Below are 27454 nucleotides of genomic sequence, written 5' to 3' on the forward strand. Positions count from 1 at the left end.
GGCATGGCCCCTAAGTGACAGGTTGCCAGCAGAGAGCTTAACGGCTATAGTTCAAACACCCATACTGGCAAAATAATGGTAATATTTACTTGTGAAATTTGATGAAATATAAGAAAAAAACATACTGAGAAAGATCTTAAGACTGTCCCACACAAAACTAACAATGTAGGAAACAACAAAAATCAATAAGAAGCAACTGAGTGAAATAGAGCAAAACTGCAGTCACTTCTAGCTCTGACTCTGCTCCAGTTTAAGCTTTCTACTTTTAGTTTTTATTTTACAAACTGAATTTAGTGTGTTTTTCAAGATATAGAATATATGGCTCAAAACATAATTCCACACTCTCTTTCATGCAGAGAAATAGAGATATACTCTCTCCCCCCTTCTCTTATGAAAAAGACCATTTACTTGTAAGGACAAATATAAGGTGGGCGCTGGTGGCTCACACGTGTAATCCTAGGCAAGCACTCTACCACTAGGCCAAACTCCCGGCCCATCACACGTATAATCCTAAATTACTCAGGATACCAAGATCTGTGCATCGGGATCAGGAAGCGGATACAGGTATACCTCAAGGTAGTAGAACACTAGACTTGAGAAAGAGCTCAGGGACAGTGACTGTAATCCTAGCCACTCAGGAGGTTGATCTGAGGATCCACAATCAAAGCTAGACCACACAGGTTACTCCATGAGACTTGTATCTCCAATTAATCACCATAAAGCCAAAAATGGAGCTTTGACTCAAGTGGTACAGTGATAGCCTTGAGCCAAAAAAGCTCAGGGAAAGCACCCAGGCTCTAAGTTCGAGTCTAAGGGAAAGCACACATACATACACTCACGCACATGCGCATACACGTACGTACACATACATACATACACACATACACACACACACACACACACACGTTCTTATAGCATTTATAAGTCATGTTTCATTTTTGAGACACACAACACATCTGTATATTTCTTGGGTGACAGAAAAAAAAATCTTATAACTGTCAAGTCTATTACAATTGGCTTATATAACACTAACAGTTCTAATGTACCTTTTATGGGGAAAGATTACTCCATCTTTATGATAGTGAGAGAAGAAATGTTAACAAAACAATCTCAAAATTAAATGCTGGTCTGACAAGTCCTGTCTTATGTATATTCTTTTAGTTTTAATAAGCTCTGCACAAATTCATCACCCTAAGGACAAGGGAGAAAAGAATAACCCCAACTTATAGAGACATCACTATAGGAATTGTTTTCAAACATGTATTGCCCAACATAGCAACATGGCTTCAAACTGAGAATTCCTGAGTGCTGGGGTTATAGGTGTCCTTTTTTTTTTTTTGGCCAGTCCAGGGGCCTGAACTCAGGACCTGGACATTGTCCTAAAATACTTTTTTTGCTCAAGGCTAGCACTCTGCCTCTTGAGCCACACCACCACTTCTACCTTTTTCTGTCTATGTGGTTCCAGGGAATCAAACTCAGGGCTTTGCACATGGTATACAAGCATGCTTCCACCACTTCATACTCCTGGCCCCATAAGCGTTCTGGCCCCATAGGTGTTCTTTTCAACAGAAAAACTAACCTAAGTTGCTTCAAACATACACAAGTACACTATGCTTCAAACACTAAGTTTCAGCATCTAATAAATTCAGCCTCCCCAGTATAACGTAATTCTAGAAACAACAAAAATAGGAAACTGTCTTTCATTCTGTTTTCTGAAGTGATCAATGATTTCATAGCTTTCATACCAAGTCACTATTAGATTAATACTAAGAAGTTTTATTTTTTCTGCATTTCTTAACATCGAGGTATCAGTTTGCTAGCATCCTAAGAATCAGGTTAAAGATAAGTTAAACCTATATGTACATCAGAATATACACAAAGTGACTGGATGCACTGACTCATATATTTAATCCCAGCTGCTTAGGAGACATCATAGGCATGATCATAGGCAAAAATTAAGAATGTTTGAAAAAATAAAAGAAAGTCCAGGGCATGAGTCAAACAGTAAATCATTTACCTAATACATTATGTTTATAGATGTGCGTACAAATGTATATCCATGTACATATGTCTGTATATATATGTATAAATGTATAAATACATGTGCATCAAAGGACATAGCTAGTAAACTAAGTAGGAAGCCTACAGAGTGGGAGAAGATCTTCACCAACCATACAACAAAGGCCTCATATCTAAAATATATCAGCTCGAAAAATTGAATCAATCCAAAACTAATCTCCAAAGTAACAACCATCCCATTAAAAGATGGGCCAAAGACTTAAACAGAGTCTTCTCTGAAGAAGAAACAAAAATGGCCTATAGACACATGAAGAAATGCTCAACATCTCTGGTCATAAAAGAAATGTAAATCAAAACAACTCTAAGATTCCACCTCACTCCAGTTAGAATGGCCAGGATCAAGAAAACAAATAACAACAGATGCTGGAGGGGATGTGGTCAGGAGGGATCACTACTACACTGTTGGTGGGAGTGCAAACTTCTTCAACCACTATGGAAAGCAGTATGGCAGTGCCTCAAAAGACTAAACATAGAACTCCCCTATGACCCAGCAATTCCACTACTTGGCATTTACCCAATCATCCAGAAACAAAGACATACTAAATCCACCAGCACAACAATGTTCACTGCAGCACTATTTACCATAGCAAAAATATGGAACCAACCCAGATGCCCCTCAGTTGATGAGTGGATCAACACGATGTGGTATTTGTACACAATGGAATTCTATGGTGCTGTCAGAAAGAATGACATTGCCCCATTTGTTAGGAAATGGAAAGACTTAGAAAAGATCATATTAAGTGAAGTAAGCCAGACTCAAAGAAATTTAGGCTCAATGGTTTCCCTCATTTGTCATAATCAGTAGACATCTTGGGCTCTCCTAGCAGAGATTTGCAATAGAGCAAAATCTTGATACAACAGGCCATATAGTAGGACGCTAAATGAAAGGATCTCTAGGATATAGAAACATAAGCCTTACAATGAATGATTGTTGTTCTTAAGGTACTATGTTATCTCTCATCTCTTTTGCTGTCCCTTGGTTATTCATATTGTTACACTATCTCACTTTGTTACCTGATATATCGGACATATTTGTATTTAGTTATTTGAAATTGGATAGGGAAGGGGGGAAAACAAGATGAGGGGGTGGGGGGGAATGGGAACTAAGACATGTGAAAGGGTATCAATGTATGTGAATTAATGCACCATCTATCTGGCAAATATCATGTAACCCTTCTATTAATTACAATAAAAATATGAAAAAAATAAATACATGTGCATATATACACACATTAGCAATTACAAGGCAGTAACATTTCAATACACAAATACACTAGGTATTACACATCTAGAACACTACGAGCATTCTCAATTTAAGTAGTCTGAATTTATTTCTACCTAACTAATTCATAAGGGTATTATTAGCCATTCTCAATAAAATCAAGTTGGCAGCTGGATGAATCTTAAGAGTCTGCATTAAGGATACAAAATGGCTCATCATTCAGAATAATCTGGTGACCTCACATTTCTAAGTAGCCCCTCCTGATACACTTACTACTCGTTTATCTCTGTATCTTGCTTCGTGTGGTACTGGATGGTGTCCTGAGTAAGGAGGATGAGCTTGAGGAGGAGGAGCATGGTGCTGATAGTAGGGATGGTGTGGAGGCTGTTCCATCCCTGGATACGGAGGCTGAAAAAGGAAAATCACTTCTGTAAGAACAGACCAAAGCTATTCTTCCACTGCATACTGAAACCACCAATCCCAAACAAAATAATCTTCATTAGTCATTTACTTGGAATTAAATTTTTTCAAAGTATCTCTTTTTAAAAATCAAATGTATAATAAGCTTTCCATTTGTAAACCTTCGAAGATCTGTTCATACTTTCCCACAGATGACATTTAAGTTAGAATAGTAGGAGATAAGTAAGCACTGTCCTAAAGACTTTTTCCTTACCACTCATTAAAAACAGACAGCAAAAAAAGCAATCCCCAAGACCCAGGAGATAGGGCTGGGTGGTAGTACACAAGATTATTTTTATATATAAAAACTTCAAATGGGTATTGGTGGTTCACACCTATAATCTTATTTAGGAGGCTGGGATCTGAGAATCAAGGTTAGAAGCCAGCCTGGACAGGAAAATCCATGAGACTCTTATCTTCAGTCACTAAAAAGCCAGAACTAGAGCTGTGATTCAAGTGGAACAGCACCAGTTGTTCTCAGGACAGTGCCCAGGCTCTGAGTTCGAGCCCCAGGACCATATACACATTAAAAAAAAGTTTCATGTTTTTAATTTTATAAGCTCAACAGTAAAGAGTTTTCATGAAAAATCACCTATTTTTAAGCAATAGCTTAAAACCACAAGTGAAATAAAAGGTCCAATGAAGAGGTAATATGAGAAAAAGATAAAATGATACGCACAAAAATTTAAAGTGAGATACACAAAAGGCTAATTTCTAATTTTCCTTATAAATTAATGCTTTGGGCTGGACAAGGTGGCTCATGCCTGTAATCCTAGCTACTCAGGAGGCCAAGATCGGGGGATTGCTGTTCAAAGCCAGTATAGGCACTGAAGTCCACGAGACTCTTATCTCCAGTTAACTACTAGAAAATCAGAAGTGGCACTGTGGTTCAAGAGGAAGGATAATAGCCTTGAGCTTAAGAGCTCAGGGACAGTACCCAGTCCCCAGTGTTCAAATTAATGCTTTGGCAATATTTATTATCTTAGATATACTGAGCAGACACAGGAGGAAATGGAAAAGGGGTGACATTGACCAAGCATAACCTAATTTATAGAATGGCAAACCCCTTTGTACAATTTAAAAAATAAAAATAAACATTTTTCTTAAAAAAATAATACAAAATCAACAATCAAGATTCAGTTTTAAGGAAAGAACTGGATTTAATGAATATTAAAACTGTTACTATGCTAAACTTAAATTTGTTTTGTCAATTTTATCTTTTCCATAATCCTAAAGCTTAACATATTCTATATTAAATTACCAACTATCTGAGGTAATATAATTCACTTCACTCACTAACATGAGTGAAAGCAATCTTAAGCAAAGGGCTAAATATTCAACTTATGAGCCAAATAATTAAATAATGCTCACTGAACTTTACAAATGAAGAAAAATAAACTTTAAGATCTCAAACTCAGAAAAAGAAGGGAATACACCTGAACCTAGGAAGAGCTTACATTATGACTCTACTACTACTCTACTACTCACATCAACTAATCCTCAGCTACCAAATCAACTTTAGTTTTAAAATTAGCATGTAATTTTATGTCACCAAAAATCTGTATGTTAACCTCTTCAATGATAACTGTAACTGCCACATTCCAAGAAGCACTCAAACTATTAGGAACTGAAAACGACGTTAAATTTTTAAAAGAAAGTAATACAAACCATTCCTTGCCAAGGAGGTGGTGGTCCCATGTTATGAAATTCTCTCACATAATCATTGTAGGACTAAAATGAAAAATGATAAGGACAGTAAGTAAAGACTACAAAACAAATTAGACCCAGCATTCATCTATATACTAAGTATATAAAATTTAATGCTTACCCCATTTAAAAAAACATCTCGGCGAACTCCTGAAAATCGTCTGTTGGGAATAAGATTTGTGAAACTAAATTCAGGTAACTCATAAACTAGTTCCAAGAATGTAATTCAAAACTAAACAAGAGTGAACCCAACTTACCTATCTACTTCCTGGTACCGTGGATCCTTTAAATACCCTGTTCAAACATCAAGTATTTTGGTAAATCAAATTTATATTTTTTACTGTGGTATTATAATTAAACCTTCTTTATTACTCGGTTCAACTCTTCCCACAAAATATGTATTTGAAGTGATCTTATAATCCACTTTTCATTTGTCCTTTCAGATAATGTAATATAGGAAGTAACTATGTAAACTTAATGGTATCACAGAATTGTAAATTACTAGACAAGTTTTCAAATGTGTCTCCTAAGTTCATGGCCCAAAATTTTGCTACATAGAAAACTTTATTATGCACCATAGAGAAAGTAAGAGCAGAAGAATTATCTTGAAGACAGTGTAACAGGACCTCCTTAAGACAGATGTTTACCTGCAGTAGATATAGGATTTCCTAAGTAAACCAGGTTAAGTTTTAAAAATGAAAACAAAATTGCAAAAGTCGCAAAAATGAAATGCTTGCAATTTTAAATAAAAGAACCATGGGAATAAAAGAAAATAGTATTATTGTTTCTATTAGTAAAGATCCTGAAAACTAAAATGAAAAACTACTTTAGTGGTCCTGTTACTGGGGGGGAAAAAAATCTAAGCTAGTGTATTTTATTTTAGAAAAGACGCTTAGATACATAAAACTCCATAATGATAACACCAAGTTCCAAGTGGCCAATTTAATAACTATCACTATGTTGTCAATATAAATTCCCTCTGAAGTTTTTTTTAATGTTCCAGTAAAAATAAAATAATTGAAAGGGTGCATTTAAATCAACAAATAATTTTTCCAGCTCACTCCAAAATAGTCAAGTGTTTAAGAAAAAAAAAAGAGCTAATTTCAACTTCCAATCAATGCAATACACCACGTGAAACCCTTAGTATTAAATGGAACAAAAGCATAATTAAAAATATAGGATTACTGTGTCCCGTAAGTACATTTCATCTTAAATACATGTGGAGACAAGTTTCCATTTTTGCAAAATTAGCAATTTTATGTAACTAAGATGATTACTCATACTAAAATAATTAAACAATCTGAAAGTAGATGAATACAAATAAGAATTACTAATGATTTCCTAAAGTTTAAGTAGTCATGTCCTAAAGTTTCTTCACTTTTAGAAGTATAGGGTTATAATGTAAGTTTTGGTTTGTTTTAATATTTTAAAGTCAAATATCTGCAGGATTATAAAATATTAACCTGGTCTCTGGTGAAACTCAGGGGGATAGTCAATCCTTGGTTTCTTTCTGCTGTTATGAATATCATAATCTTCTGGTCGACGCCTACACAAATTAGACACATTAGAAATTAAACCAAAAACTGCTGGGAGAACAAACATCAAAACAAGAGTTTCTGACAGAGAAAAGTCCAAATAATAGCCCATTGCTCCCTTAAAATTAACAATTTTTGGTGACCAATTTATCTTACAAGTCTTAAATTTTAATTCTTCAAATTAATCTTTATAAACCAAATCTTAAATGCATATTTCTGGAAAATAAGTATTCCTTGCAATCTCATGCCACTGACAACCTCTGACTGAAATACATAAATCCTATTTATGTGAAACATAAATCACATTTTAATAGTCTAAACAAAAGTAAATGATTTATCCTCAGATGAACGTCATATCAAGTCTGACAAAACATTAAAAAAAAAATTGCCATGCAGGTGAAAAAGGTGCTGGAGAGGGAACAACCCATATTAACACTAAACAATAGGTGATTCTAAAATCTATGGCTTCTGTCATTAAAAATAAGTCTAAACAAAATTTAAAACATCTAAGTATTTTTCCTCTGATTTGCACAAAACTATACTTTTCATGAGCATAAGTTATTACCAGTTAAGATACCTTAATATTCTAAAAGTTAATTCTTACTATTTCTTAATTACAATTATTCTTTCTATATTAACATTAAGTAATTATGGAAAATTTTTACAAACAGTGCCTTATGAAATAAAATGGCTTTTATAACTTGGCAAGTAATGAATGGGACATAGTTTTAACAGAATTCATAAAACTAGTTCCAAGTATATTCTTTAGAAAGTTGCTATTTGCAGAGGGCTGCTCTTTAATATCTTCCATAAATCTTAATGGTTATTTTCAGACATCATAAAATATACTTCAACTTAGCATTTAGTAAAAAGCTAAATAAAAACGAATTCAAAACATTTAAGCAGGTTTTTTTTAACCTTAAATATCAAAGAAATCTATATAACCTGGTACCACTATTTTTTCCAGCTATTTTTTCCATATTAACTACTTTCATTCATTTTTTTAAGTTTACTCAAACTGCAAAGTTCAACAGTCCCAAGCCCCCCCACAGAATAAAACAGTTGCATCATCTACAATAAATACTAAGAAAATTAAAAGCTGGTTTAAAAAAATAAACATACCGCTTTCTTGTAGTTTTGGGAGTGCATTTACGACCGGGTCTAAAACATGATAGTAACAGTTCATATGGTAGTCCAACTACTGACTTTAAGCTGTATGCCACATACGTATATAAATGGAGGCCCTGGCAGGCTTGAGAGGAGGAGTAGTGGTGTAATAAGTATAGTTTGCAGTCCATTGCAAAACTGAGGAAAAACTTCACGTGTATATACTGTATTGCACTGGAAACCTCTTAGCTTAAAACTTCAAAAGACATCTTGGTGCTCAGTCCTTTTAGGCAAAAAGTAAGGGGCTCTGCCAGGTTTCCTCCTACCTATTTGACAATGTCCTTTTTAGGCTCAAAGAAATGGGACTCTTGTTGGGTTATCTGTACCTACCACAGGATGTTTCCACCAAAAGGAAACTTAACCAAAGGTTTCATCCCATCAACCACATATCCAACAGTCTTTAGTAGAATATTTTAGGTTTAGCTGTATGCAAATCTATACAAGGGAAGGTGTTGGGTAGAAGGGATTAAATCAGTCCTTTGCAAAGACTTCTCTCCAATTCTGTAACAAGTTAAACCCCCTTTTCCTGGAAAATGCTGTTTAGTTCATAAGTAGTGCTCAATAACCATGACGATCCTCTAAAAACACTTTTAAGTCCACAGGTACTGCCAGCATCTGGAAATGTTGTAAACAGACACAGCAACAGCCCTTCCTTTTGGTTTGTTGCCGGGTCTCCCAGGGCCACTTGATCCCCTTTGGAAAGAACCTATTGTTTTCAGAAGCTCAGCAAGATGTATGAATTCACTGGGCACATGTTAGAGAATATCTGGCAATGGGGTTAACACATCACGGTGACAAAATTTTGAAAGTCCCAATAATGCTCCTCTTGAATCAAAATAACTTAAATATTTTATCCTCTAAATGAGGCGTCATCTTCTCAAAAAATATTAGTGATCCTTTATAAAAGTCCCATATCTGATAAGGATTATCCAGAGACACACCTGAAAGAAAAGGCTTTTTACAAAGTATTAACAATTTTTGCAAATAAAGACTTCCTTCTCTTCCTCTTTTCTAGCCTGTTCATAGCAACAAATGCCTACCTCATTTCACTTGCGCTCTGCATTATCAGAGTACTAGCTAAGCTAAACTTGTATGACTCTTTAGGATTTTTTTTTTTTTTTTGCATAAGGAAAGATCCCCATTTTCCTCTTGAAAAATGACTGAGACCAAGGTGACCATGTGAAATCCTCAATGAAGCCACAAACTAGTCCATGCAGCTTGATTTGAGGATTTTCTCTTTCTTCTTTACCGCAGGACAAACTTTTGACGAATCATATTCCTCCATCATGTTATCCTGATACATGTGCCTATTACCAGTCCAAAGAACGTTTCTAACCTTCCCACATCCCGGACTGGTTCTCGACGGGATGGACGTCCTCTTGATCTGGGCTGAGAATGCATTCTTCGCTTGTGGCGCATTTTATGAATGACCTGATACAAGTCAATACTTTCATCAGGGGGAAATAGAAGACAGAGCTGAGTTCCACATTCGAGTTCAATTTCCTAGAATAGGAGAGTAGCAGCAACATTTATAAGACAAAAGCAGCAGAACAGAACATTTTGCACTCTCCTAATACAAAAGCAAAATGCCTCACAGAAGACTCCTTCCCAAGAATGATGATGAGGTTCTAATAAGGTCTTGTTTCTTCCTTGCTGGTTTTGTGTGTATCACCAGTCCTAGGGCTCAAACTCAGGGCCTTGATGCTGTCTCTGAGCTTTCTGGCTCAAGGAAACATACCACGACACGAGTCACAGCTCCATTCCCAGTATTTTTACTAACTGGAGACAAGAGTCTCATGAACTTTCCTGCTTGGGCTATCTTTGAACCCAGATCTTAGCCTCCTTAATAGTTAGGATTACAAGCACAGACAATGGAACCAATTCTAATATGCTGTTAAGAGTCACAAAACCTTTCAAAGTGAGACAAGTATAATGGCACAAATCCACAATCCCAGAAGCTCAGGAGGCGAGGACAAAAGATTTTGAGTTTTAGGTCGCCTCAACTATATAGACAATTTTTGAAACCCAGTTTAAAAAGGGTTTTGTGTATTTTTTACTCAAAGTGTACAACCTGAAATATTCATGGCTCCAAATTTCAATTCATAATCACAATGTTTAAGAACACATCACCTTCCATTCTGGTCTACTGTATTCTAATCAAAGAACTTTCTTCGTACAAATAACAAATATAAAAGGAGAAAGTCCTCATCTCAGTAGTCACATACGTGTGGTGTGCCAAATGCATGGACAATAAACTGAACTATAGTAACTACACAGGCAGGTGAACATATAAACTTCTAAAATCAAACCAATTTTATAGTTTTCCCTTTACTAATAAAAGTATCATATAAAAAGTGACCTATATTTCAATGCCAATAGATGTCTTACTAATTGATAATACAATGAGGAACATCAAATTAAAATGGCTTCACTTTTTCACATTTCTTATCTTTCAGAAATGGCTTTAAAAAATGTTCTTTAGTGGAGCTCTGTGGCTCACCCCGTAATCCTAGCTACTCAGGAGGCTGAGATTTGAGGTTCATAGTTCAAAGCCAACCCAGGCACAAGAGCCAATGAGACTCTTATCTCCAATTATCCACAAGAAAACCAGAAGTGGCGCTGTGGTTCAAGTGTCAGGGACAGCGTCCAGGCCCTTAACAGACCAACAAAAAAAAGTTCTTTAATACATGTTTTTGTTTTGTTTTTGGTGGGTCATAGGGCTTGAACCCTGGACCTGGGCATTGTCCCTGAGCTCTTCAGCTCAAGGCTACCACCCTACCCTTGGGCCTGAGTGCTATCCCTGAGCTCTTCTGCTCAAGGCTACCACCCTACACCTACCCCTTGAGCCACAGCCCCACTTCCCCTCTTCTAGAAATTAAATGGAGATAAGAGTCTCAGGGTCTTGGGGTCTTTAGTGCCCTGGCTGGCTTTGAACCATGATTCTTAGATCTCAGCCTCAGTCTCCTGAGTAGTGAGCCACCGAGCCTGGCCATTTTTTTTTTCTTTCTTTCTTTCTTTCTTTCTTTCTTTCTTTCTTTCTTTCTTTTTTATAACAGTTAGCTAAATATGGGATTTGGGGAGGAGGGAAAAATAAGAACAAACCTGTCCATCACGTCCAATCTTTACTGGCTTGTGTTCATTCCAAGGATTGGTGAGATGAGCTGACTTAGTGAAGGGTAATTCACGCCTAAATACAAAGTATTACCAATTAAATCCTTTGGCAAATTTCTTTAAAATATCAAATTCAAAATTGAAAGTATAGTTACAATTTAATTGCCTCTGACATAAATTTTTAAAAAGTTGAGCCATTAAATCAAATGGGTACCTTATGTACAGTGCTCAAAGACATACACTTTGTTGAAGTCCAACTTCCCTTCTGCAAGCATAAGCTTTAGTTTAAAAACAAGGATATCGCCAGGTGAGGTGGCTCACACCTATAATCCTAGCTACTCAGGAGGCTCAGATTTGAGAATCACAGTTCAAAGCCAGCTCAGGCACAAAAGCCAGGAAACCAGAAGTGGTACTGTGGTTCAAGGGGTAGGGTGATAGGCTTGAGCTGAACAGCTCAGAGACAGCACACAGGCCCAGACAGACTCCACGCCCCACCATGACCAAAACAAACAGGATATTGTAACGTATTTTACTAATATTCATCTTTATGTAGTTTGAAAATAGTGACATATATAAATTACTTAATATTTTCCTCATTGTCAAGTACTCAAAGAAAACTTTATTTAAGTAACAACTTCAACATAGCTGCTAACACCAAATGAAAATAGAAATGTTCCCCAACCTTAAATTCAGAGCTGTTTTTCATATTCAAGTGTCCTTCCCTCATTAGTAAAGTAATATTCAATATTCAGTAAGACGCACAGGAAATAGTTACAAAGAAGAATTTCATGTCTATATTAACTATGCCTTTTACTTCAATTCAGATATAAGATACCTAATATAAATATTAACGTTTGGCTGAGCTGTGTAAGACATAACACAAAATGGTCTCATAATGGTAAAAAATAAGGAATATGGTGTATTTTCTATTTAATAATCTAGCACAATGCCAAGCACAAAATGACACAATGAGCAACTGTTGTTACCAAGGAATAGTAATCAATATGACTACTAAGACCTTATTTAATTACCATGAATAAACAAGTGTCAAGTTATTATTTTAATGAAAGAATTTTTCATTATAATACAAGTTAAACTCATCAAAGGATATCAAAATGTAATTAAAATTCACTTCACAGGCCAGGAGTTTGGCTTAATGGTAGAGTGCTTGCCTAGCATGCACGAAGACCCAGGTTCGATTCCTCAGTACACATACATAGAAAAAAGCCGGAAGTGGTGCTGAGGCTCAAATGGTAGAGCTCTAGCCTTGAAAAAAGTCCAAGGACAGTGCTCAGGCCCTGAGCTCAAGCCCAGGACTGGGAGGAAAAAACAAAAACAAAAAACTACTATGGGAAAGTCACAGATTATTACTAGACATGTGTAAAGGCACATGGCAAAGCCAGATAGATCCATTATTTCAGGTTGTACTGTGTCTAACTAGATTTTAAGATTTTGTTTCCCTGTTTGAAGAAACTAGTTAATCTCAGATGATGTTGTAAGTGTGAAATCATGGAAAATAAAGATCAATTACTGGTCTGCAGTCCACACATTATTTTTCTCAGAACTGAGATTCTCCCAGAATCATACTTATTATAGGCGTCCCATTGCCTTTGGAACAGATATTATGAAGATTATTGATATGATTTATCTTTACTGTTCTCTATAGAACATGGAAGGTCTCAGCAAATGGAACAAATCCAATGAAAGGACAGAAAACTGCAATTTATGTGCTGGAGAGCAGTAATTTGGTGGTTAAAGTTTGAAAAAGACAGTTAAAGATAAGGAGATAGGTTTTCTGAAACCTGGTTTAACTAGAAAGAAATGAGGATAAGATACATCAATAAATGTAATTCTGGAAGACGCTGTGTCATAGCTTTACTCTGACCTAATCATCCTGGTAACAATTCAAAGTCAAGCATTTGTTTAATGGCTTCCTATCAGCTAACATGCATTTACAGGGTCATACACAGGGTCATCATCAAGGTTTCAACAAGATGGAGGAGGGTTTCAAGAGTATATTTTCACAATCAGATACTACCAATACTAATCAAACAAACCTATTAAAGGCTAGTTTTAAAACCCTAAAATTGCTTAGGCACCTAGTGATTACTATAGCTGAAAAGGAAAAACATTAGTAAATTAGTAAATTAGTAAATACTATCGAGTTCTGAAAGTCAAATGTAATCCACATTTTATAGAGAAAACTCAAAACATGGAACATTCAAAGTAACTTTTATATCACAGAAACATGAATGTAAGGAATGTAGTATCAAGTGCCTTCCAGAACCATTAAGTGGTATAAAATTGCAATGGAACAGAACTTATGTGTCAAATGTATAGTTTTTTTTTTAAATATTTCTATCATTAAATCTAAAAGCTTACTTTAAAACAATAAAGCCCCTTTGAGGTCCAAAATTTTACACCTATTTTTAGTACTTGGGTCTTTTTTCTTGTTGCTATATACAATGGTGAGCAGATTAAGAATATCATGAAGATTAAATAATCTATTAATAAAACTCATCTACTCATGAGACTTATCTCCAGTTAACCCCCAGGAAGCAAGAAGTGGTGCTATGGCCCAAAGTGGTAGATCACTAGCACTAGCCTTGAGCAGAATTGCTAAGAGACAGTACCCATGCCCCGAGATCAATCCCCATGACCGACATTCCCTCCAAAAACACATGCATGCACATGCATACAACAGGCCCTATCCCTGAAGAGGAATAAGCAATATACTACTGCTAACCTGTACCCTCCCCCTCCTAAACCTTTTCTATCCCTGAACAGAAATAGCACTTTTCCTTTATTATTGCTGATCAATTCCCTTCAAAATCTAACACTCTAAGTTAGCTTATAACTTACTCACACACACACACACACACACACACACACACACACAATCATATACTCCTTTTCCCTTTCAGTGAGTGTCAAAAATTAAAAGACTTATACACACCATGAAAAGCTGGTGTATATAATTAGCTTTGTACGAACAATGATATAAAGCCTTAAAACAGTGCAGTAGCTGGGCACTGGTGGCTCAAGTGGCTCATGACTGTAATCCTGGCTACTAAAGAGGCTGAGATCTGAGAACAGTGTTCAAAAACCAGCCCTGGGCTGAGGCGCTTATGCCAATTAACCATCAGAGCACTGGAAGTGGAGCCATGGCTCAAGAGCTGAAGAGCTCAGGGACAGGGCTAAGGCCCAGAGTTCAAGTCTCGCCACTGACCCAAAAAATGAAATAAAATAAAATAAACCAACAGTGTAGTAACTCAAGTGTAAAATATGCTTATTTTTTAAACAAACAGTTGAACGTTGCAAAAGATCACAGGATTATAAAACACAGGAATCACTAAATCCTTATAAAATAATTCTTCACAACTAGCCTCCAAAATTGTTACCCAAAACAGAGTACTTCCCCACTCAGTAACTAAATGATTGATTGAAAATAGCAGATATGCAGACATTCCAAGTAACCAAAAATGTGTAAAACTCTTAAATATCGTTTTGCTATTTAATTACATACTGACATGAGAAAATGCATCTTCCCCCATTCTGACTCATGTCAGAATGCAAATAAATTTCATGGCCTAAAATCATCCTAACTATGACATTCCTCCCAAATGGACACCTAAGAGTAATAAAATAAACCATGGTAGAGTTTTATCTTTCCTAATTGGTAGCCCATACAAAATAGGACAATTTCCTCAGTACTGAAGTGTTTTTGTTTACCTGCAAATCCAGTCAATTTTAAAGACACCTCCCAGCATTTTAGCACTCATTCCTGCGGGAAGCACCCAGTGTATAGGAGATCCTCCGTGGTGTGATTCTGAAGAAAGTCTTGCAAACCCTAAGGAAATCATAAAATATTACATGGGTGTTGATACAATTAATGCTTATATATCTATTTATAGACAGATAGATATCCAAATTATTTCTAGTCTTACCTTGAAATTTTCCACTTTCTCTGACAGAAAATATTAAGATAACACTCCTTGCAGATCTGAATGCAAGATTTAGCTTTTTCTCATTTACAGGCAGTGTGGACCATACACCCTATGTAAGTGATACAAAGAACACAATTTGAAATTTAACTGTAAATGTCATTCATATTGCATGCTCAGTCTTGACATAAACTTACTTCGAGTAGGCAGAGTTATTCAGTATTTAATGGTCCTGTTTATAACTATGGGTTATCACTGACTCAAGGTTAAAAAAAAACTAAATACTAACAAAAACAAAACTATTCTTAGGTAAGCTTTAACATTGTGTTGTCAGTTAAAAAATCTGTCACTTCACTTAAATCAAAGGTGGCAAAATAGTTTAATAGTAAGTATAACACACAAATGTGGTTTTGAATCTAAAAAGAAAATTAACATCTTGAAGTATTATCCTACAGTGGGCACCTTTTATTGTAAAGTCTGCATCATGTTTGAAAGCAAACTCTTCCTTTTTTTTTTTATGAATCTAAGTAATCATACTGCTAAAAAGCAATCTATCAATGAAAGAATGATTTCTCTTCTACATAAGCTCAAGGCATAAAACAAACATCCATATAATATAATTAACAAATAAAGAAAATACTAAAGTGTTAGCACTATATGTCACAACTGAATAAATAAAAATGAGCTGGATACTGGAAGATCTTGCCAATAATCCTAGCCTCAGGAGGTGGAGATCTGAGGATTGTGGTTCAAAACCAGCCTTGGACAGCAAAATCTGCCACACACAACTCCAATCAACCACCAAAAAAAAAAAATCAAAGGGAGGGAGGGAGAGAGGGAGTGGGAGAAGAGGGAAAGGAACAGGGGAGGAGAAGGAAGGCGAGAGGGGATGAGGAGGAGACTAGGAGGGGAGGAAAGGGCAAGAGAGAGGAGGGGGAGGGGAGGAATGGGGAGAAGGAAAGAGGGGAAGGAAGGGGGGGAAGGAGAAAGGGGGAGGGGGAAGGGCAGACAGATAGACAGAGCAGGAACACAAGCTAGCAGTCAGGGACAGTGCCCAGGCCCTAAGTTCAAGCCTCATGAACAGCAACAACAACAATAATGAGCAAACAAGAAAGAAGGGAAAGGCAGAATCGAAGAAAAAAATACACTATGAAGTCCACAAAACATTGGACCTTTTTTTTTTTTTTAAGTAGGTGGTAGGGCTTGAACTCTGGGTCTGGGCACTGTCCCTGGGCTCTTCAGTTCAAGACTACCAACCACTGTACCCGTTGAGCCATAGTGCCACTTCCAATTTGGAGATAAGAATCTCAAGGTCTTTAGTGCCCAGGCTGGCTTTGAACCGTGATCCTCAGATCTCTCAGCTTCCTGAGTAGCTAAGATCACACCCCGCTAACACTGTAACTTCTAATAGCAATCTAGCCACAAGCTAGATCCTAAGTGGCAACTGAGCTTCAGAGTACTATTGCTTTTTAAGTGATAGTTTGAGGAGCTGTGCGATTGAGATAACTTAGTAACTTATCTTGAATAACATCCCCATTAAAAAATCTTCAAGATTAAGACACCTTCAACAGAACTGACATTAATACCTTAGCTTTGGCAAGAGACACATTCTCATGGTTGTTACTCTTTATGAGGAAAAATCTCGCATCCTGAAGGACATACTTGAGTTTACTGGTTTGATCTGAAAAAGAGAGAGGAAGAAAGGAAGAAAGCAAAACTTATTAATCATAAACCATCACCATAGCTATTACGTATACTAAAATAAGCCCACCACAACCCAGCTAAATTTCAATACTCAGCCTGGATAGCTAAAGCACAACATGTAATAAAACAAAGCTAAGAAAAAAGAACCAGCACTGCGAAAAGGTCAAACTAATCTAGTGATATTCCGATATACCAGATCCATACTTAAGTATGGAAACAGCTATAAGGATTATTCCCTTTTTTTCCTTGTTCTTATTTTGGCTACAGGTTTAATTTAGTTTATTTATTTTTGGTGCCAATATAAGCTAGTATTAAGGGCCTTCTGCTTTCTCACTACTCATGTTCTACATTTTGTACCATGCCTCCAGTCCTACGTTTTCCTGGTTAACAGGGGGTGGAGTCTTTCAGACTTTTCTGCCTTGGCTGGCTCTGAACTTCTGATTTCAGTGGCCTAAGTAGCTAGAATTAAAAGTAATCTACCATCAACCAGTCCAAATTTTGTATTTTAAACAGATTAATTTAAAGACTGATAGTATATCATTATGCACACATACTCATCTTATTGTGTCCAAAAACTGAAATATTATAAGATGTTTGGTATTGTTCTGAAAGCTATGAAGTAAAAGCATGGAGCTTTTAAATTATGTTATTTTTTTTCTTTAAGATAATATATCGGAACATTACTACATCAAAGCCAACTATTAATGCAGAACCAATAGAGCAAAACAATGATTTCATGGAGCATGCAATGAAAACAATTTCAAATTTAAATGATACCTTTTCGGACAGCACGAACGGAAGATGATAATTTCTCATGCTTCTTTTCTGAACCTGTATTTAGCCAAAGTACATTTGTTCAGATTGAGTTTTAATAGAAATAAGACAAAATTTCTACAGTCTTCTCACATAAGATCCTCATTCCTGGCGCACCCACACACACAAAAAAATACTTCTCAATGTGTACGAGTGTTTTGTTTTTTGGGTTTGATTTTTTTTTAATGGATGTATTTGAACAGTTTCCCACTCAGAAAACTAGTCACTGAATCATCATCTTCCACAAAAAAAAGTGAAAATTCCACTTAAGCAGTAACAGAACAGATTAAAATAAGGAAAGTTTCCTTTATAGTTATTACACTAAACATGCCAAAAATTGATACTAATGGACAACAAGTTCACACTAAACTACAGCCTCCACATACTTTCTAAAGCAGATTACATTGGAACCAGTCATATATGATCACCAATAAAAGCAAACAGATTACCTGCATATGACTCTGAAGCAGAGCTTCCACTTCTATCAAAAACAATTGGTGATATGCCTCGAGCTCTCTTCCTTTCTTTCTTTTTCTCATCTAAAACAAAAAAATTCCAAAAGTTTAAAAAAATATATAATACAGAGCTGGGTGCCAATGGCTTGTGATTTTAATGCTAGTTACTCAAGAGGTTGAGATCTGAGGAATAAGGTTTTGAGCCAAGCCATGTGACAAATCCTTGAAACTCATCTCCAAATAACTAGTAAAAAGCCAGAAGTGAAAGCATGGCCTAAGTGGAAGCAGAATAAGGTAACTGAAACCCTGAGGTTCAAGCTCTAGTATTGGTATAATTCAAAGAACCCATCATGTATCTGATTTTATATAGTTCTTAAGGTTACTGGTCACTGTTTATCTCTCTTATCTCTCAATTCCAAATGGTACTGTTTAAAAATTAAGGTGGGGCTGGGAGCATAGCCTAGTGCTACAGTGCTCGCCTAGCATGCACAATGCCTTAGGTTTGATTCCTCAGTACCACATACTCAGAAAAATCCAGAAGTGGTGCTGTGGTGCAAGTGGCAGAGCATTAGCCTTGAGCAAAAACTCACCAAGGACAGTGCCCAGGCCCTGAGTTCTAGAAAGAAAGAAAGAAAGAAAGAGAGAGAGAGAGGGGGGGGGAGGGAGGGACGGAGAGGGGGAATGAGGGAGGGAGGGAGAAAGGAAGGAAAGTGATTTTTGTCTACCCAATTTAAAGTATCAAGATGCTCAGATCTCAGTGTCCTGAGTAGCTTACAAGCTTGACCCACTGGCACCCAGCTGAGATCTCTACTGAGAAGATTCCTTATTACTACTTCTGAAGATACTAGGACTATTTTTTTTTTAATTCTTTCAAAACATGACTAACCCACCACCCCCCCACCCACACACACATATGTATACTTTTCTCTCCTTGGCCTTTTCAGCAGCACAAATCAAGGATTAGCCTTAAAAAAGAAAAATGGGAAAAAAAGGAGCACATTTACTGAAGTTCAAAGTACTAAAATAATCTCTCACTCAGATAATGCAGGAAAAATAATAGAAGCAGATGATCGTGTTTCTGTAATGAGTAAACAGGATTTCTTTTTTTTTTTTTTTTTTTTAACATTGGTCCTGGGGTCTGTCCATGGGTCTGTCCTTGGGCTTTTCTGTTTAAGGCTAACACTCTTTGAGCATATCTCCAATCCGAGCTTTTTGGTGGTTAATTGAAGTCTCACAGACTTTCTTGCCTAGACAGGATTCCAACTGAGATTCTCAGATCTTGGCCTTTCCAGTTGCTAGGATTACAGGAGTGAGCCACTGACTCCTGGCTCTCAATTTTTTTGTAAGAATTACTCTTACAAATATTTTATTTTAATATTAACGTAACATATAGAGGAGTTGCCATTTCATAAGTCAGGTAATGAGTCCTTTTTTAAAAATTTTTATTTTTAGATAATATCACCCTTCTTTTGCTTTCCCTTAGCTTCCCCCTCTCTCATTCCTGCCTGCAAGTTACATACATCACTTTCCACATAACCTATAAGGTTATACTTCAAATAGCATGATTAGATTTGTCTGTCCCTTCCTGGCTCCCTTTCTGCATTTGTTCACTTTCTCATCCCAAAAGAAAACCCAGAGCAAAAAATACCACCACCACGACCACCAATCACTGGAGTTTATCTGTGTCAGTTTTAAGATTATGGTTTCCTTGGGCCAGGAGTTTGGCCTAGTGTAGAGTGCTTGCCCAGCATGCACGAAGATCAGTATTCAATTCCTCACTACCACATACATAATAAAAAGCTGGAAATGGTGCTGTGACTCAAATGGTAGAGCTCTAGCCTTGAGAAAGCCCAAGGGCAGCACTCAGGCACTGAAAAAAAAACAAAAAAGAAAAATTATGGCTTCCTCCTCCATCAGCTTATCTCAGGTCAAAATAGCGAAATTATCTACCTAATAAAGTTTTATCTACCAGTGTATTATTTCATTTAAGTTACTAAAAATTCTGAGGAAAAAAATGATCAAAACAAAAAATAAACTTGCTAAAGAACAATGAAAGCCATATTGGAAGTTTTACCAAGTAGCTTTACTATTTACACATTCTTACAAAGTTTGAGTAAAAACAAGCAAAACATGGGCTGGGAATGTGGCTTGGTAGTACAGTGCTTGCTAGCATATATGAAGGGGATATCAAGTCCTCAGTATCACATAAACAGAAAAAGCTAGAAATGGCACTGTGGCTCAAGTGGTAGAGTGCTCTAGCCTTTGGACAAGTGCCCAACCCTGAGTCCAAGTACCAGGACCGCTAAAAAATTTAAAAAATAAATTTAATATCCATATACATATAAAAGTATAGTCTCCATCCAGTCTGAACGTCTTCTATACAAAACAGTAAGTACCCTGCCACATTATTGGCATTACATAGGAGTTTGTTAAAAATGCAAACCGCTGGGGCTGTGAGTTTGGCCTAGTTGTAGAGTGCTTGCGTAGCATGCATGAAGACCTGGGTTTGATTACTCAGTACCACATGCATAGAAAAAAGCTGGAAGTGGTGCTCAAATGGCAGAGCATGAGCCTTGAGAAATCCCAAGAACAGTACCCAGGCTCTGAGTTCAAGCCCCAACACTGGCATCAAAAAAAAAAAAAAAGCAAACTGTTACCAGGTGCAAGTGGCTCACACCTATAATCAATCCTAGCTACTGGTGCACGCGTACACATGCACATGCACACGCATGCATACGCACACACAAAAAGAACAAGAAGAAACAAACTGTTGCAACCTTCCCATTTAACCAAGTTCCCATTGTTTGACATAAAATTTTTAAACTATTTTTTTTAGCAAATATCAAAAAGATTAAGAGCAAAATATCTTCCCCAATGGGTAGTTTCACACATTCTCCCAGTAACTGAACATTTGTTCCCAGTGTCAGTGCTATTTTACTGGGGAGGAGGGCTAGTTTTTTGAGACTAGTCACACAGTCCTATTAAACTGGCCATCCTCCCGGATCCCAGGATTTCAGAAATGTACCACCCTACCTGGCTTACCAATGCATTCTTATTCCCTTATCCACTGCAGGACAGGAGACAAATACCAAAACTTACAGTTAAAAACTTTTTTTTTTTTTTTGCCAGTCCTGGGCTTGAACTCAGGGCCCGAGCACTGTCCTTGGACTTTCTCAAGGCTAGAGCTCTACCACTTGAGCCTCAGCACCACTTCCGGCTTTTTTCTAAGTATGTGGTACCGAGGAATCGAACCTGTGTCTTCGTGCATGCGAGGCAAGCACTTTAACCACTAGGCCAAACTCCCAGCCCAGTTAAAAACTTTTTTACCCTATCAAATATATGTGAGTCTAGCTGTGAGAGACGCTGTGAGAAAGAGACTCTCAAGACACTGAAATCTACAATCTAGAGTCTCACACTCATCAGGAGGCTGAGATGTAAAGATCATGAAGCCTGCACTTGAGATTCTTATCTCCAATTAATCAGCAAAACACTGGAAGTGGCGCTGTGGCTCTAAGTGGTAGAACCCTGGCCTTCAGTTCAAGAGCTGAAGAGCTCAGGGACAGCTCCAGGTCCACCGTTCAAGTTCCACAGACGACCCAAATAAACAAAAAATAAAATAAAAATGTTATTCTACAAGAATAAAACTATTCTAAAGAATGGTATTATTTTTCTAATGTTGAATACATTTTCTGCTCATGTAATGAATCTGAGTGCTTCTTGACATAAACACCATTACACTATATATATATTCACCATACACTTTGTTTTTTGCCAGTCCTGGGACTTGACCTCAGGGCCTGCGACACTGTCTTTGGACACTTTGTGCTCAAGGCTAGTACCGAGGAATTGAACCAAGGACTTCATGTATGCTAGGAGAGCACTATGCCACTAGGCTACGCTCCCAGCCCCTCACCACACACTTTTTTTTTTTTGCCAGTCCTGGGCTTGAACTCAGGGCCTGAGCACTGTCCTTGGACTTTCTCAAGGCTAGAGCTCTACCACTTGAGCCTCAGCACCACTTCCGGCTTTTTTCTATGTATGTGGTACCGAGGAATCGAACCCGGGTCTTCATGCATGCTATGCAAGCACTTTAACCACTAGGCCAAACTCCCGGCCTCACCACACACTCTTAACCCCAAGTATACTAACATATCCTATGCCTGCTGTATCCCTCAACTTTTCCCCAACACAAAACTATGTGGTCTTGTTATCAACTATTAATTAGATTCACGCTTTTGCCTCACAGATCAAATAAAGACAAAGAGAAAGGGCAAATAATATTAAAAGAGATTAAGGTACTTAAGAGTATTAGGACACTTCTTAATCTTCCATAAAAACTTTATATTCTTTTCTACTCTGTACCTTCACAATTCAGCTCTCCACAAGTACAGAAATGAAATGTGAAGTTTGGGCTCTCAAGAACAAGAAGGGCAGGGAGCGTGGCCTAATGGTAGAGTGCCTGCCTAGCATGTATGAAGCCCTGGGTTCCATTCGTCGGTACCACATACATAGAAAAAGTTGGAAGTAGTGCTGAAATTCACGGGGTAGAGCACTTGCCTTGAGAAAACCCAAGGACAGTGCTCAGGCCCAGCGTTTAAAGCTCCAGGAATGGAAGGAAAAAAAAAAAAAGAAAATTTTGATGATTGCCATATGATGGAAACTGAAAAGTATTCTACCACAGAAATGTCATAATAGTAGAAGGGCCTTGTGTGGCTATACTTTAAGCATGTAAGTATTTAATAGCTGTTTTATTTTTGCCTGGAAACATTTTTACAAAAACATACAAGTGCCGGGCATGGTAGTTCACACCTATAATCCTAGCTATTCAAGAGGCTGAGATCTGAGGATCACGGTTCAAAGCCAGCCCAGGCACTAAAGACCACTAGACCACCAATTAATCACTGGAAGTGGCATTGTGACTCAAGGGGTAAGTTGGTAGCCTTCCTTGAGTTGAAGAGCTCAGGAACAGCACCCATGACCCAGAGTTCAAACCCCATGACCGACCGAAGAAAAATATATAGGTTACTTTTCATTATCCTTAGGAACACTGTAAAAGATTTTAACTATAAAAGATCATAGATAATCCTACACCACCTCAAATATTATAATTTTCAACATGCTAAAAAAATCAAGTCCTTAAAACTGTAACAACCAAAAAACCCGACAAGCAAAAAGTATTACCTGATCCATCTGTGCCTGAACCAGATCTTACAGATCCATCTGTGAAGGAAACAGATTCAGAACCAGAGTCACTGGCCTCACTGCGAGTGTCATAATCATTTCCTTCCTCCTTCTGGTCTCTCTCATCCTGTTCATACTCTTCTTCCTCTTCCTCTTCATCTTCTTCCTCCTCCTCTTCTTCCTCCTCCTCCTCCTCCTCCTCTCCATCTTCATCGACCTCCTCATCTTCCTCGGCATCTTCTTCTACCTCTTCATCTTCTTCCACATCTTCCTCTACTCCTTCCTCGTTCTCAGTGTTATTACCTTGTTCATCAGAAGAACCACTGCTGCCAGTCTCATGGTCAGAGCCATATTCTTCAGAGTTCACTTCTTCCTTTGAAGACTGACTGGATCTGCTTGGACGTCTATCAACTTCAAGCCCAATTCTCTGATGTTTAAAGAAAAAGGGAATCAGCAGTCATGTAACAGACAAGGTCAAGATGAATAAATAGTTCTAAAGCCTCAAAGAAAATTGTTTTCTGTTTTACATCTGCAATAATATTTACTACCTCAGAACCATCTGGTGTAGGAGATTTGGTTCTTCTTTCAGGATCCCTTTTCCTTAGACAAGCCTTTTCAGGTTGACTCTTGTAAGGTTCTCTAGAGGCACTGCTTGATAGACGAATTTTCCGATCAGCATCTAGACGCTTGTTTCTTTCAGATCTTTGATATTCATCATTTTTATATTCTGTAACTGACTTTCCCTTTGTACTAACTATTCGTTTGTTATTGCTGACAGATGAACTTAGTGGCTTAGAAATCAATTGTCTTGAATGGACAGAAGGCTTTTGTCGCTTGGTGTCAGTAGATTCCATTCGGTCACTTTTTCTCTTTGATCCTTGAAAATATAATAAAAAAAAACCACATAAAAGTATTTTCAGTAGCCTATTAATTTCATCAAAGATGTACAGATCATGTACAGATGTACAGATCACTTCTTTAAAGTCTCCTGAAATACTTTCATTCCAAAATGAACCTAAAAGACAACAGCTTTCAGCTACTGAACTAATCTGTATATTTAAAGGGTTCCACAAACTTGTATGTGGAACATGATCTGTTATTAGCTTTTGATATAGTTATATCAATATCAAGAAACAAGTAAAAAAAAAGCACATTTAAAAAAGTGAATCTTCAAGCACATTTTTATTTTTTTTAATGATAATAGAATTCTTACCCTTTTTTTCACTTTTATCTTGTTCACTCTCTGGATTATACAGTTCATCATCCTGTTCTGGTACTTCAGTCAAGATATCATCTAGAACATTAAGTTCTCCATCTGCAACAAATTTAAAATTAGGTAAAAAAAAAAAGTAGTATCCATGAAGCACTGATTTTTGAATAGTAAGTATGAATCATAACCCTTTAGGAGATTTTATTTTAGGGTCAAGATATTTGTGCCTGTAAAACAATTCTAGTATAAAGGTTATGAAGTAGGCGCACGTGCAGGGACAGTGAAGACTGGGCAGAGGGCCGAGAAGGTGCGGCGTCCTCCTTTTCGCAGGCCCAGAAGGGGAGCTGTGTGGTGGTGGAGGTCACAGGGAACTGAGCATTTCAGACCTGCTTAGTAAACCCGGTTCATCACCATGCTGGCTACAAGGCTGTGTGTCTTGACACTACCTTTCAGGGTTTTCCACCCAGCTTTCACCAAAGCCTCCCTCGTGAAGAATTCCATCAAAAGAATCAATGGCTCTTAACACCCAGCAGGGAGTATGCCACCTAGACAAGAATTGGGGTGCACCATGGGAAAACCACCCAAGAACTCAAAGAAGCGAAGCAGCACTGGAACCATCAATGGGAAAAATATTTAAAATTGACCAGATGGGAAGGTGGTTGGTTGTTGGAGGGGCTGCTGTTGGTCTTGGCTCACTGTGTTACTATGGCTTAGGAATGTCTAATGAAATTGGAGCTATTGAAAAGGCTGTAATCTGGTTTCACTATGTGAAGGATAGAATACATTCTACCTATATGTACCTAGCAGAAAGTATTGGTGTAACAGCTTTGTCTGCTTTGGCAATAGCCAGATCACCTGTTGTCATGAATTTCATGCTGAGAGGCTCTTGGGTGACAATTGGTGCCACCCTTGCAGCCATGATTGGAGCTGGAGTGCTAGTACAATCCATATCATATCACCAGAACATGGGGGCACAAAGCATCTTGTTTGGTTGCTACATTCTGGTGTGATGGGTGCAGTGATGGCTCCTCTGACAATACTAGGGGGACCCCTTCTCATAAGAGATGCATGGTACACCGCTGGCATTGTGGGAGGCCTCTCCACCGTGGCCGTGTGTGCTCCCAGCAAGAAGTTTTTGAACATGGGCGCACCCCTGGGAGTGGGCCTAGGTATTGTGTTTCTGTCTTCACTGGGGACCATGTTTCTGCCACCTAACACTGTGGGTGGTGCCACTCTATACTCAGTGGCAATGTATGGTGGATTAGTTCTTTTCAGCATGTTCCTTCTGTATGACACTCAGAAAGTAATCAAACGTGCAGAGATAGCACCACTATACGGCAGAACAGATATGATCCAATCAATTCGATGGGAATCTACATGGATACAATGAATATATTTATACGGGTTGCAACTATGCCAGCAACTGGAGGTAACAAAGAAATGAAGTGACAGCTTCTGACTCCTCCAGCACTTATATGTCTTGCTGTTGAATAGGAGCAGATATTCATTGCAGAGTTGGGACAAGCAACTTTCATTAAGTTTAGAAGATAAGAACCTGTCAACATGTTTGAAATGTTCCAGTAATGTGACCCTTCAGGTCTGCTTTTTCTTCTAGAGAATAAATTCAGTAGTACTCTTCTAGATGAGATATATTTTCAACTCTTATATGTAAATAATGCTAAGATGCTTTAACAAATGTGAAGACTTAAGATTTGTGTTACAATAATGTGGCTTTTAGTTTATCAGATAAAGTGTTAGCCTACATATTTTGGTAGATGCAGAATATTGTGATGTTAGAAGACTGCAAGGATTTGCTCCAGAGAGCTGAGAAGGGTAGTCATAGGAACTAGCAACAAGTGATTATGATGAGCCCCAGTGAACATTATTTGAACTATTTGAAAACAACCGTTTTATTCATTAGCCTATGAAAGAAAAGCACAGGATTTCTCCTCCTCCTTTATTCCTTAGTATTCTTTTTCCAGTATTGATGATATGTTGGTAAAGACAGTCAAGAATGTGAACCACATAGAGAAACCCTGATAGAAATATGTATGTGCATGTAAGTTTTACATTGAAATGTCTAAAACAAAATATCTTGTTCTCAAGGTAAAATACTTAAAAGTATGAGGTTTCATGCCTTTGTCAGGTATACGTGGAATATATTTACTAGTTGCTGGGTTTTTACATATTTATTCAGTGTCTAATTGAGATAACATGCTTGTATTTTTTCATCTCAAAGTTTTGAAGAGACTGAGCATTGAAAAACAATGCAAAAATTAAATTTTTCTTTAGAATATATATGCATCAGAAGTGTACTCAGGATTCAGAAATAGTTCCTTTTTGTCCTACATAGCTTTCTCGATATTTGTGTTTTGATATATAATAGTTATTTTGGGAAGTCTTCCATGAATGAAAGTAGATCTGCTTTTCTTGGGGAACATTTTATTACAGTAATCCTAAAATAGCTATTTTAACCACTTCAAAGTATGCAGATGTCTATTTCCAAAAAAATAAAGGTCCCAGCTGGAAAAAAAAAAGGTTATGAAGTATTTGCCTATAAAACTAGAAGTATACATCACATAAGATATAGAAAGATGGCAGAGAACAGCTTAATCAAGTAATCATTGAAGTTATTACCAGTAATGGGAAATCAACATCACAAACTTTCTGGTAGGACTGAGAATAAAATATTTCTGTGACAGTCCTATATAAAATGCAAAATCCGAACCTATATATGAGGAAGAATCATACAAAACCAAATAAAAGGGCATGTAAATATGTGTATCATGAAAGTATAGCTTATATTACAGAGTACAAAATACATCATATCTGAACAAAGCCATAACTGAGACTAACTGGGAAAATTC

At 37.2% G+C, this 27454-nt stretch overlaps 1 protein-coding gene and 1 pseudogene across 4 annotated transcripts in view; one reads left to right on the forward strand and one right to left on the reverse strand.

Annotated features, from left to right (window-relative positions):
- Positions 1-27454, reverse strand: part of Ythdc1 (YTH N6-methyladenosine RNA binding protein C1) — a 38723-nt gene that overhangs the window by 1736 nt on the left and 9533 nt on the right. The window contains exons 2-16 of one of the 4 annotated variants that reach the window (XM_090343499.1): positions 24591-24692; positions 23926-24254; positions 23378-23804; positions 18191-18280; positions 17706-17759; positions 16811-16905; positions 15228-15336; positions 15013-15130; positions 11272-11356; positions 9506-9672; positions 6931-7013; positions 5725-5761; positions 5589-5652; positions 5429-5491; positions 3575-3709 (exon numbers count right to left, since the gene is read on the reverse strand). In XM_090343499.1, coding sequence (XP_090199625.1) covers positions 3575-3709; positions 5429-5491; positions 5589-5652; positions 5725-5761; positions 6931-7013; positions 9506-9672; positions 11272-11356; positions 15013-15130; positions 15228-15336; positions 16811-16905; positions 17706-17759; positions 18191-18280; positions 23378-23804; positions 23926-24254; positions 24591-24692 — 1958 coding nt within the window. The remainder of the gene's footprint in view (positions 1-3574; positions 3710-5428; positions 5492-5588; positions 5653-5724; positions 5762-6930; positions 7014-9505; positions 9673-11271; positions 11357-15012; positions 15131-15227; positions 15337-16810; positions 16906-17705; positions 17760-18190; positions 18281-23377; positions 23805-23925; positions 24255-24590; positions 24693-27454) is intronic. The other 3 variants (XM_090343496.1, XM_090343498.1, XM_090343497.1) reach the window with 3 other exon arrangements.
- On the forward strand, positions 25000-26036 carry LOC150055677 (growth hormone-inducible transmembrane protein pseudogene; annotated as a pseudogene).

Source organism: Megascapheus bottae, chromosome 13, assembly GCF_031878675.1.
Source record: "Megascapheus bottae isolate mThoBot1 chromosome 13, mThoBot2.hap1, whole genome shotgun sequence".
NCBI lineage: Eukaryota > Metazoa > Chordata > Mammalia > Rodentia > Geomyidae > Megascapheus > Megascapheus bottae.